A 12,714-nucleotide genomic window follows, 5' to 3' on the forward strand; every position below is an offset into this window, starting at 1 on the left:
TCTTCATTCTGCCACAAACTTGAAGTCCCTACGTCATGTTGTTGTGACGTTACGAAGTGCAGTGACGTTAGGCTTTCAGTAGGTCTTCATTCTGAGCGCTGGGTAGGTTGTGCTTAACTTGGTGTGGCTAACATTCCTCCTACTCCATGCATGCAGTCTTGCAACTACAAAGCTCTATTCTGTCAAATTTGGGTCATTTTTTGCCAGATTGGTACTTTTTTGTCAAATTCTGGTAATGTTTTTGTCATTTGGGTCATTCTTTTGTCATTTTGTCGTTTTGGTAATTTTTGGACAAATTCCGGTCATTTTTAAGCTAATTTTGATATATTTTGTCCACAAACCTCAGTTTTTAGTGATGTTAATCGTCTTTGAGTTCTCATTTTTTAGAAGTCTTGTTTTTATGGCTTTTATTTCATGTTTTCTCTTAACTTCCATTGCTTTTCCTATAACTTTTGAGCTCTTTATGTATGCAATCTCTTGTCATTCTCTTATAAGTTCCCTTTGTCTTCTCTAGTATTTCTCATGTTTATTCCCTCGTATTAATCTATATTTACTTTATACAAGTAGTTTTATGCCATTTAAAAATTTGTTTCTCCCTTTAATTTAAATAGAATTAGCTTTTAAAATGTTCAAAATATCAGTTTATGGCTTGAAAATGACAAAAAGGTGCATTTTTCATTAACAGCAATTAAGTCAATTTTACCTCTAAAAGCGTCCGGAGATAGCCAGATTGTATTTTTGGTTAAGATAAAGTCATTGGTGTGGCCCATAACTTTATTTATAAGACTTCATATTACAGATTCAGTTCACATCTTCCGTGACTGGCTTACAAAACAGTCCCTAGCAGAGTAGAGTCCACAGAGATGTACAAGTCATCAGAGTTGACTAACATGACTTCTTTCCCTCGGCTGAACGAACATCTCCTGAAGGTTCGGGCGTCTTGGTCCGCCTGTGCTGTCTCTGCAAGCGACACACCACATACTCTGGAAGAAGAAAGAACAAGATGTCAGGTTCATGCAGAATCGGCCTCATATTGAAGGAAAAATGTGCTCTGTTGTGATGTGTTTAAAGCTGTATTTATTAAATAAATAATTGCCAAAAAAATTTATAATTATTATTTTGCAGACACCAAAGCAGTTTATCTCCGGAGAGTCTTTTAAGTAAAATGGACTTAAGAGCATTTTCATGGCTTACTTTTTGCATTATTTTGACAAAATGGGCAAAAAAATGCACAAATATATATATATATATATATATATATATATATATATATATATATATATATATATATATATATATATATATATATATATATATATATATATAAAAGTTCTTAACAAAAGCTATTAGAAGAGAAAGGTGAGTCATAATGAAGAAGAGTTGAGATGCTGAGTAAAGAAATATAAAGGAAGAAAATAAAAGAAGTTAATAAAAGTCAAAAGAAAGAAAAAGTTGAGAGGAGAAGAGATTGAAGGAGAGAAGTCGGAATGAGAATGAAGGAAGGAAGGAAAATGATACTATTAGGGGTATTAGGGGAGAGAGAAACATGAGAAAAAGTGAACTCAGAGAGAGAGCAAAAGACAGGAGTCAAAATGAGAGCATAGACGTTTAAACAAAGTTCTAAATAATAAACAAAACAGCAAATGAAACAAATACAGAACAGAGAAGGTGAAATCTATGTCAGCCAAAGCAAAGATTACAAAAAATACAAGACATCCAACTAAGATAGGCATTAGAGACCTTGTATATGGTAAAGGCATGGGGTCAGGAATCTTATTAAGTGTTCTGGGGGAAGAAATCGACCCATAGTATACTCGAGAACAGGTCACTTAAACCCTATCTTGGCCAGACGCCTTGTATGAATATTACGCACTGAGGAGGAACTGAGTGGCTGAAATAACATGGAACCGATATATATGGAGACAGACTACCATACGAGGAAGAGAGGACAAAATGAGAGGGAGGTAAGAGAAAGGAGGAGGAGGAGAGAAAGATGATGTTTGGAGGAAACGGAGAGAAGGAACGACAGGAAGGAGGAAAAATTAATATACGTAAAGGAAGAGCGGAGATGGAGGAGGAAGACGACGAAAGAGGAGGGAGGAGGAGGAGGAAGAAGAATGAAAGCCATGGAGGGAGGAAGGTAAGGAGGAAAAATTAGTGCGGGAAGGATTTTTTTGGCTGATGAAAGGAAGGGAGAGAAATTATTGAACCTAGGCAAGGATTATAGGTGGAGAGAGAGAGAGAGAGAGAGATTCTGAGCAAAGGAAGAATGCAAAGAAGAGAGAGGAGGGAGGATGAATTCAAAGGGAGAGGAAAGGAGAGGAGGGAAAGAGATAAAAGGATGTCTAGAGTGAAAAGAGGAGGAGGAGGAGAGATAAAAGGGAGGAGACGATATGGAAACTGAGGAAGACGAGAGAATTTTAGGGAGGGGAGAAAACATATGTGAAGGGAAAAGGTGTGGAGATTGAGGAAGAATGGAGGAAGGAAGACTTGAAGGAGAAAGAAGAAGAAGATGAACAGCAGGAGGGAAGAGTCACCACAGTCTGGCCCACCCCATAATGTACAGTATAGACCCTTGTTGACAAGAGGAAAAAATCAAAAAAATTATGAGAAATTTATTGATGAGAATATGTACAGAAAGATTATTATTATGTGGATTATTATGACCTCTGCTGTGACGTGCCGGCCTAAATAATTTAATAATCACAGCACTGCCTTCACACACACACCTATACAAAACTAACTAATGGATGAACTAACTGATTAACTATGTGTGATGACTGCTTACTAACTAATGACTCAATGAACTAATAATCTAACTAATGGATGGATTAACTACGTGTGATGACTGCTTGCTAACTAATGACTCAATGAACTAATAAACTAACTAATGGATGAAGTAATTAACTAGCTAACTGACTAACAGAGGGCACCATAACTCAATATAAGCTTAGGTCAGTGCTCTCAGACGTTTCCGCCCCTCTCATCAACTGTAAGTTCTTGGCACTGAAAAAGGATCACGTTACCACCAGGGCCAGTCAGTAAACTACCCCAGGTCAAGCCAGTAAAATTTCCACATATCCCCTGACTGGAATAAATGTGAATGACTAACACCTTTGATATCTAAAATGATTCTAGCACTGGGTAGCGAGGCTGAGCGATGAAAGGCACTAATATATACTAGACAGGAATGTAAGGAAGGCCAGTGTGGAAGGAGTTCCTTATCTCTTGTCTTCAACCCCGATGACCAACTACATGATTTCCTGCTCAAACTCAAGACCAAAGCTGAAGAGAAAGGAGCAGGGTGTCCCGCTGTAGCTGATATGGAGCAGAATAATGATAAATTTGATAATGGTAGTGCTTCTAATTCATCAGTGGATTCATACGTCACAGTAAAGCCTAAATTCAACTGTTCCTATTGTAAGCGAAACAGTCACGTCGCTGACTATTGTAAAAATGCCAGGGAGATCCGAAGGCAGAGTGCAAAGGGGGACACGCAGGAGTTTGGAAACGCTGCGCCGTCCATTCCTCAAGCCGTGCTGTGGGTAACAACACTGGCAAGTACTGTCGTTCACGGTACTAATAGTCATGGTACTGATGAGTGTTTCTCTGGGACAAAATTGAAGAAGCAGCGGGCAGGTGGGCATGGAAAGGGTTTGCATTCTGGGGAAGCCGAATGCACTCCCAAAACTGACCCGGGGTAGGAACCCAGCCAGGCCTTTGAAGAAAATGAGACTGCAATTGGGCCTGACGATAGTACCTTAATAGAGTCTGTGGTGCAGTCAGCCTAACATTATGGCACTTAAGAGTAAAACTGGGTCTTTGAAAGCTTCCTTTGCCGACAACATCAGCGCTGCAGTTGATGTGTTGTCTGAAGACGTACATGGCTTTAAAATAAGTGTTGCATGGAGGTTGCTAGAGCCTTCGAGCCTCTGACCTAGACCTTTGTGGCGTGACCGGCGATAGTCTCAATGTCCTTGGTACTGTTTGTTTACCTGTGAGTTTAGGCAAAAGACTTGTTATCATACGCTTGGAGTTTTACATGGCGTCAAACTTTTCACTGCCATCTGACGGTCTTTAACTATTGTCATCACTGAGGTCCAACCACTTGGTGATAGCCCCAGATATTAATACAGTAAGGTGGCTTCAAGGGAGATGTTATAGGGCCATGGATAAACCTGTGCGCCTCGCCTCTCCCCGGGCAAGAGCCAGCAGGAGCCATGTCTACCTGGTCCCGGTACACGGCCCACAATTCTGCCTTCGCTAACATCCAGGGAAAACTAACTAAGGGAGTTGTCCATACGCCCGAAGACTAGGTCAAGGCAATAAAAACTGGTGTTGTAACAATGCTATGTCCACCCATTATAGTTACATGGCCTGCGACTGTGCCTTTGGCTACGCCGAGGGTAATATAACGAACGAGGGAGTCGTCATTACACCCATCAACTACAAGGAGGCCACAAAATCTCCAGTTATAATTAGTTTCCCAGGGATTAGAGCGACACAGCAGGACTTCATAGACTACTGTGCCCTTGGATTATTCATTACCAAATGTAAGGCACCGGGCACACCACCTTCAAAGACTGACGCAAGATCCTGCATCGTCTGGGGTCTGGTGAAGGGGCCTGCTCATATTATCAAACATTGTCACACACACACACACATATGTATTGACGAGGCTTTCCTAGGAGTTTTTGGCATTTCCAGGGGTAGTTCTGTGACCCTGGTGGTAGTTTAACCCTTCCTCTGTACCGTGAACCTAAACACACAGATTTGATATGGCTTTCATAGGAGTTTTAGGCATTTCCACGGGTCATATCCCTGAATATTTTGGCTTTCCTTGGGGTAGGATTACACACACACACACACACACACACACATACAGATAGATAGATAGATAGAGGGGGTGGGAGGGGAATCAACCTCTCTCTCTCTCTCTCTCTCTCTCTCTCTCTCTCTCTCTCTCTCTCTCTCTCTCTCTCTCTCTCTCTCTCTCTCTCTCTGTCTTCCAAGCACAGGAGAGCATTGATTAGTGCATTCCTGGAGAGAGAGAGAGAGAGAGAGAGAGATGGGGTAAATCAACCTCTCTCTCTCTCTCTCTCTCTCTCTCTCTCTCTCACACACAAGAACAGGAAATCATTGATTGGTGCACTGAAGGAGAGAGAGAGAGGGGGTAAATCAATCTCTCTCTCTCTCTCTCTCTCACACAACAACAGGAAATCATTGATTGGTGCACTGAAGGAGAGAGAGAGAGGGGGTAAATCAATCTCTCTCTCTCTCTCTCTCTCTCTCTCTCTCTCTCTCTCTCTCTCTCTCACACAACAACAGGAAATCATTGATTGGTGCACTGAAGGAGAGAGAGAGAGAGAGAGAGAGAGAGAGAGAGAAATCATCTCTCTCTCTCTCTCTCTAGAACAGGAAATCATTGATTGGTGCACTGATGGAGAGAGAGAGAGAGAGAGAGAGAGAGAGAGAGAATTTCCATAGATTTAAATATAAAATCAGACCACACAGACCCCATGGTCCAGACTAGGTGGTCTGTTCTTAAACCTAAGTGATTTTACATTAATCAGATGGCTCCAAAACGTTGCTTTTCTACTCTAGTTAATATTAAGTTCAAGGAAGTGACGGTCCAGCTTGTTTTTAAAGGAGTCAATCGTGTTACACTGGACCACTGATGGTGGGAGCTTATTCCATTCTCGCACTACAACGTTGGTGAAGAAAAATTTGGTGCAGTCTGAATTTACTTGTCTACATTTGAGTTTTGTGCCATTGTTCATCGTTCGCAAAGTGTCATCGATCATAAACAATTTTGTTCTGTCTACATTCGTGAAACCATTAAGTATTTTAAAACATTCGATCAGTTTTCCTCGGAGGCGACGTTTCTCAAGAGAGAACATGTTAAGGGTGGAAAGCCTTTCTTCGTAGGATTTGTTCCGCAAGGAAGGGATCATTTTTGTTGCTCGACGCTGAACACCTTCTAGTTTAGCAATGTCCTTTGCATGGTGGGGAGACCAAAACTGTACCGCATTTTCCAAGTGGGGTCTGACTAAACTATTGTAGAGCGGAAGTATTACATCTTTATTTTTGAATAAAAAGTTTCTTTTAATGAAGCCCAACATTCTGTTCGCTTTATTTGCTGCATCGATGCATTGATGTGAGAATTTGAGGTTTGACGCGATTTTAATCCCCAGGTCCTTAACACTTGTGAGTTTAGCACAGCGTATTTCGTAATCGAACTTTTTATTTTTTGTTCCAACTTGAAGGACCTGGCACTTGTGTACGTTAAAGGGCATCTCCCATTTATCCGACCAAGCTGAAATTTTGTGCAAATCCTCTTGGAGGCTTTGCCTGTCTTCGTCAGTGAGAACCGAGTTACCAGTCTTTGTGTCGTCTGCAAATTTACTAATGCGATTATTGAGTCCAACATCCACGTCGTTGATGTAAATAATGAAGAGCACTGGGCCAAGAACCGAGCCCTGAGGGACGCCACTAGTGACCGGCGCCCACTCTGAGTTAAATCCGTCAATCACAACTCTTTGTTGTCTGTTGCTCAACCAATTCGCGATCCATTGGTTTACTTGACCGTCAATACCTATTTGCTTTAATTTATAAAGTAATTTATGATGTGGGACTTTATCAAACGCTTTCTGGAAATCAAGATAGACTACGTCCAATGATTTGGTTACGTCATAAATTGAGAAGAGATCGTTATAAAAGGTCAGTAGGTTTGACAGGCAGGATCTTTTGTTACGGAAGCCATGTAGTGAATCCCCAATTAATGAGTGGCTTTCGAGGTAACTCACAATTTTGTCTCTAATTATGCTCTCAAGTAGCTTACCTACAATTGAAGTTAGACTAATGGGTCAGTTACCTGGTATTTTTTTGTCCCCTTTCTTAAAAATCGGTGTCACGTTAGCCTTTTTAGAGAGAGAGAGAGAGAGAGAGAGAGAGAGATTAGTTCTTGTCAATAACATACATACACACAAAGCCTAAAAAAAATGTACATGAACCCATTGAAACCACACACACACACACACACACACACACACAAACACACACACACACACACACACACACAAACACACACACTTGATTAATGTCTCACTAGCACAAGGGAAGGCACCGAGAGACTGGAAGAGGGCTAACATCGTCCCAATACATAAAGGAGGAGGTAACGAAGACCCATTGAACTATAGGCCAGTGTTATTAACAAGTGTAGTAGCAAAGATGTTTGAGAAAATTATAAAAAAAAACAGATGGGTTGAGCATTTAGAAGAAAACAGTATATTAACAAATAGCCAATTCTGATTCAGAGGAGGACGGTCTTGTGTAACTAATCTGATCAGCTTCTATTTAAGAGTAATTGATATAGTACAGGAAAGAGACGGTTGGGCAGATTGTGTGTACCTGGACTTAAAGAAGGCGTTTGATAGAGTACCACACCAGCAATTTATATGGAAACTTAATCATGTTGGAGGTCTGGGTGGTTCAATATTGGATTGGATTATGGACTTTTTGACGAAGAGAGAAATGAAAACAGTAATCAGGAACAATAAATCAAGCTGGATGGTAGTGACGAGTGGAGTCCCTCAAGGATCGGTGCTGGCTCCGATTATGTTTGTAACTTATATTAATGACATGACAGAAGGGGTGACAAGCTATATGAATATGTTTGATGATGATGCTAAAATAATGAGGAGGGTGGCTAATGAAGCCAAGATCTCGATAGAATGGTCACGCAAATGGGAAATAACATTCAATACAGAGAAGTGTAGCGTGATGGAGTTTGGTAGGAGCAGTAGACGAATATCAGGGAACTACTCTCTGAGTAATGAAAGAATCATGAAAAAAACTGAAGAAAAAGATCTGGGAGCGATCCTAACAGACAAGTTATCCTTTGGAAAACACATAGACCGGATAACTGGGGAAACATACAATCTTCTTAGAAACATAAAAGCAGCATTTACATATTTAGACGAAGAAATGGTGAAGAAACTAATAACATCGATGATACGTCCAAGACTGGAATATGCAGCATTAGTGTGGTCACCTAGATTGAAGAAAGAAATTATAAAGTTGGAAAAAATACAAAGAGCAGCGACTAAATTACCGGAAACTCTGAGAGAACACACTTATGAAGAAAGACTGGAGAAATTAGGACTAACAACACTGGAGAGCAGAAGAGAGAGAGGGGACCTAATAGCATTGTACAGGATACAAGAGGGATTGGAGAAATTGGACAGGGAAGACCTAGTGGTACGTGACAGAAGTGTGATAAGAGGCAATAGTAAGAAATTGAAGAAGAGCGACTGTAGGAGAGACATCAAGATATACAGTTTTCCATACAGAAGCATAACAACATGGAATGGACTTGACGAGGAGACTGTGTGTGCAAAAACAATTCATGAATTTAAAGCCAAACTGGATAATAAGCGTTATGGAGACGGGACAGCACGAGCCTAGTACGGTTCTTTTCCTGTATTTCGCAACTAGGTAAACACACACACACACACACACACACACACACACACACACAAGGCTCTTTGTGTCGTCAACTCCCTCCCTCCTGCTACTGACAGTCTCCTGCCTCTGGGCATGGAATAAAAAAAGGGTACAAACATTTATAACCTGGTCTTTGGTATGCATTATTTCTCAGTGAATTTAAGGTATTTTTAACAGTTATAATATGGATGTTTGAAAAGCCTCTCCTAGAACTTGCCGGGACTGTTTTGTGATGGTGGTGATGGTTTTACTCCATCATTCCTCGGTGCCAAGAAATGGAGAGTCACACATGAAAATCTGGATAATCTATTCTGTGGCCTTGAAAATAGTTATATAAGAGCTAGAGACGCTTATAAATATGGACCATGAACTGTCTTGTGATGGTGGTGATAGTTTTACATGACCTCGGTGCCAAGAAATGGAAAACCACCCATCAAAACTCGGTTCATCCACTCTGTGGCATTGGGAAACGGTCATATGGCCTCGGAGGTGTAGTAAACGCAAACGATACTATCAAATTTACATTTAAATGCTTATAAATTGTGTTTTTAACTTGAAATTTAACTTTGAGAGTAAGAGAAGCCAACTCCTTCATTCCAGAAAATGGCAAGCGTGTTTTTAAGAGGAGTGGGCCAGGCAGCCTGTGCCTTCAACACAGCAACACCTTGGATCTCTTCACATTTCATTCCTCTTTCCATCATAATAAGAGACAATGGCACTATGTAACGTTCCTAAGACCATAATTATTTTTTCTCTGCTTTTTCTGAGTGGTTAAGGTGTTTCTAGAATTGAAAGTATATGTATATTTTTTCAGGTGAGCTGTGCTGGTCTGGGAATGAAACGGACTATAATAATTATATAGTGAGAATAGTCTTTTGCTTGTGTGTTGTCCTTTTCTGGTAAGTGTGGAGTGAGTTTACCTGTGTTTCCTGAGCCAGTGCTTGGTGTGGCCTGCCTGTCCCTTAGGGGAGGTGACCTGACCCACACCACGCCATACCACCACACACACACACACACACACACACACACACACACACACACACTACAAACAAAAGGAGTGTTCACTGAAACAATACCAGACGAGGGGGACAGACGGAGGAGTGTGGAAAGTAACAGGAAGAAGATGGAGGTGTACATGGGGAAAAAAAGAAGGCAAAGAATTTATCACAAAAGAAACTATTGTAGGAATAAACTGAACACAAGAAGGAACAAGGAAATTAATGATAAATGAACACTCACCAGTCACTCCTGTGTACCACCCTCCTCCTCCTCCTCCTCCTGTTGTTGTTGTTGTTGTTCTCGTCCTGCAACAAATCAGGTTAGGAATTAATGGACTGTGTAAACATTGATCCTTGGTGCCATAACAATAGTACATTCTGTTCACGTCAAAACAGCACCATTAAAACCCTGAGCCTGAGCCCTGCTGTAACATGGCTAAGTCCTTCCCTGCCATGTTACCCTCACTCTTGTAACATATCCCAGCACACTTATCAACAGCTGGGAGGCCTTGGCTATTTCCTCCTGCCTAGGACTTGAACGCCTTAAGGGCATCATAGTGAGGGCTGAATAATAGGAAGAGAAAATGTCTATTATTTCCCCAAAAAAGTGTACTAGTTCTTTTTTCTGCAACAAGATGATGCTATTGATAATGTAATACCTATCAAACTGTATTTTAAGTTCCCAAAAACTAGCAGAATGGGGAGGGAGGGACAGAAAATGACTATAGAGGTGAGGGAAGAGAGAAAGAAAAGGGAGAGAAGGGAGGAAACAGAAAGAGGGGAGAGAAAGGGAGCGTGAGGGAAAGGAAGGGAGAGAAAGAAGGAAAGGGAGAAGGGAAGAACGAGAAGAGAGAGAAAGAAACATTAGGGAATAAGTAACAGGAACTGGGAAAGACAGGAAGAAAGAGGGAGGAGGAGGAGGAGGAGGAGGGAGATAAGAGAGAGGGAATGAAGGGAGAGAAAGTAGGGGAAGAAAAAGGGAGAGAAAAGGAAACATGGAAATATGGAAGTGCAGGCATCAGAAAGCCTATTGGCTCATTACGAGGTCGCCCACTTGAGTGATTTAATCTGCTCGACAGCCACTTGGGGCCTGGGGAGCAGATGAAAGCACCTCGATATTGGGGAGCAGATGAAAGCACCTCGATATTGGGGAGCAGATGAAAGCACCTCGATATTGGGGAGCAGATGACAGCACCTCGATATTGGGGAGCAGATGACAGCACCTCGATATTGAGGAGCAGATGACAGCACCTCGATATTGAGGAGCAGATGAAAGCACCTCGATATTGAGGAGCAGATGAAAGCACCTCGATATTGAGGAGCAGATGAAAGCACCTCGATATTGAGGAGCAGATGACAGCACCTCGATATTGAGGAGCAGATGACAGCACCTCGATATTGAGGAGCAGATGAAAGCACCTCGATATTGGGGAGCAGATGAAAGCACCTCGATATTGGGAAGCAGATGAAAGCACCTCGATATTGGGGAGCAGATGACAGCACCTCGATATTGGGGAGCAGATGACAGCACCTCGATATTGAGGAGCAGATGACAGCACCTCGATATTGAGGAGCAGATGACAGCACCTCGATATTGGGGAGCAGATGACAGCACCTCGATATTGAGGAGCAGATGACAGCACCTCGATATTGGGGAGCAGATGACAGCACCTCGATATTGAGGAGCAGATGACAGCACCTCGATATTGAGGAGCAGATGAAAGCACCTCGATATTGAGGAGCAGATGACAGCACCTCGATATTGGGGAGCAGATGACAGCACCTCGATATTGAGGAGCAGATGACAGCACCTCGATATTGAGGAGCAGATGAAAGCACCTCGATATTGAGGAGCAGATGAAAGCACCTCGATATTGAGGAGCAGATGACAGCACCTCAATATTCAGTTTACTCCCGACGCAGCGAAGTGACGGTCAGTTTTATATTTGAGGGAGTTGATGGTATTCACATTTACTACTTCTGAGGAAGATTGTTCCAGTGGCGGATGACTCAATTATAAAGAAACTCCTTCCGATGTCTGTGTTACATCGACTAGACTGAATGGGTAAACCGTTATTTCTAGTTCTCAGGTTGGTTTGCAGTTCAAAGGATTTGGAGTAATCGACATTATTGAAGCTTCTCAGGTACTTGAAGACTTGAATCATATCCCCTCTTAAGCGTCTTTTCTCCAGTGTAAAGAGATTGAGACGCTTGAGTCGTTCCTCGTACGGCTGAGCCCTTAAGGTTGGAATTATCTTCGTGGCGCGTCGTTGAATCCTTTCTAGTAAATCAATGTCCTTTCTGAAATTAGGAGACCAGAACTGTACTGCATACTCGAGGTGCGGTCTTACCATGGAATTATACAAGGATAGCATCACGTCTGGTGTTTTACACTCGAAGTTCCTCGCTATGAGCCCGAGCATAGTGTTGGCCTTGTTGTAGGCTTTTTTACAGTGATTCGCGTGTTTCAGGTCACTGCTGATAGTGACTCCAAGATCCTTCTCCTCCTGCATCGCCTGCAGAGGTCTCCCATTCATGATGTATGTGTGGTTACTATTTCTGGACCCAATGTGCATGACTTTGCATTTATCAACATTAGAAGACATTTGACATTTTTCCGACAATTCTATAATGTGATTGAGGTCTTTCTGAATGATTTCGCAGTCGGTCTTTGTGAGGGCCTCTCCACCCACCTTGGTGTCGTCAGCAAATTTCGATATTGTGGATTTCAGTCCTGATGCTAGGTCGTTGATATACATGATAAAGAGGATGGGTCCCAGCACTGACCCTTGAGGCACTCCACTAGTGACTGGTAGCCAATCGGAAGGCTGTCCGTTGAGTAGTACTCGTTGTTTTCTGCCGGTGAGCCAATCTCTTATCCACGCGATCAGATTGGCTCCAATGCCCGCTGAGTGCAGTTTCTTAACCCGTGGGCTTCAGCTATGGGAAAGCCGAGAAGTGACCGAGAAACGGCAACATTACAGTACATTTTGAGACTAAGAAAAGAGCATGGAACGTATATCAGAGTACACTACTCATAACCATAAAGCTGTTTAAAATATTTATTTATACTCAAACTCCATTATTTTCGGGTGGTGTTTGTTACAAATTAAACAGTCTCGTGACACGTGGCATCTAGCCGAGAGTCGCTTGTTGTCTACTTTAGAGAATTTGACAAGTGATTCCTGTATGGATGGCTAATTCAGTCTGC

General features: G+C 42.0%; 1 protein-coding gene across 3 annotated transcripts in view; it reads right to left on the bottom strand.

Moving 5' to 3' along the window:
• Nucleotides 1-762: 762 nt before the first annotated feature.
• LOC126996399 (uncharacterized) overlaps nt 763-12,714 on the bottom strand; it is a 61,835-nt gene continuing 49,883 nt past the window's right edge. For all 3 annotated transcript variants that reach the window (XM_050856787.1, XM_050856795.1, XM_050856804.1), the window contains 2 exons: nt 9,745-9,809; nt 763-981 (listed from right to left, as the gene is read on the bottom strand). In XM_050856787.1, the coding sequence (XP_050712744.1) occupies nt 827-981; nt 9,745-9,809 (220 nt within the window). In that variant the 3' untranslated portion in view covers nt 763-826. The remainder of the gene's footprint in view (nt 982-9,744; nt 9,810-12,714) is intronic.

This window comes from Eriocheir sinensis, chromosome 1, assembly GCF_024679095.1.
Source record: "Eriocheir sinensis breed Jianghai 21 chromosome 1, ASM2467909v1, whole genome shotgun sequence".
NCBI lineage: Eukaryota > Metazoa > Arthropoda > Malacostraca > Decapoda > Varunidae > Eriocheir > Eriocheir sinensis.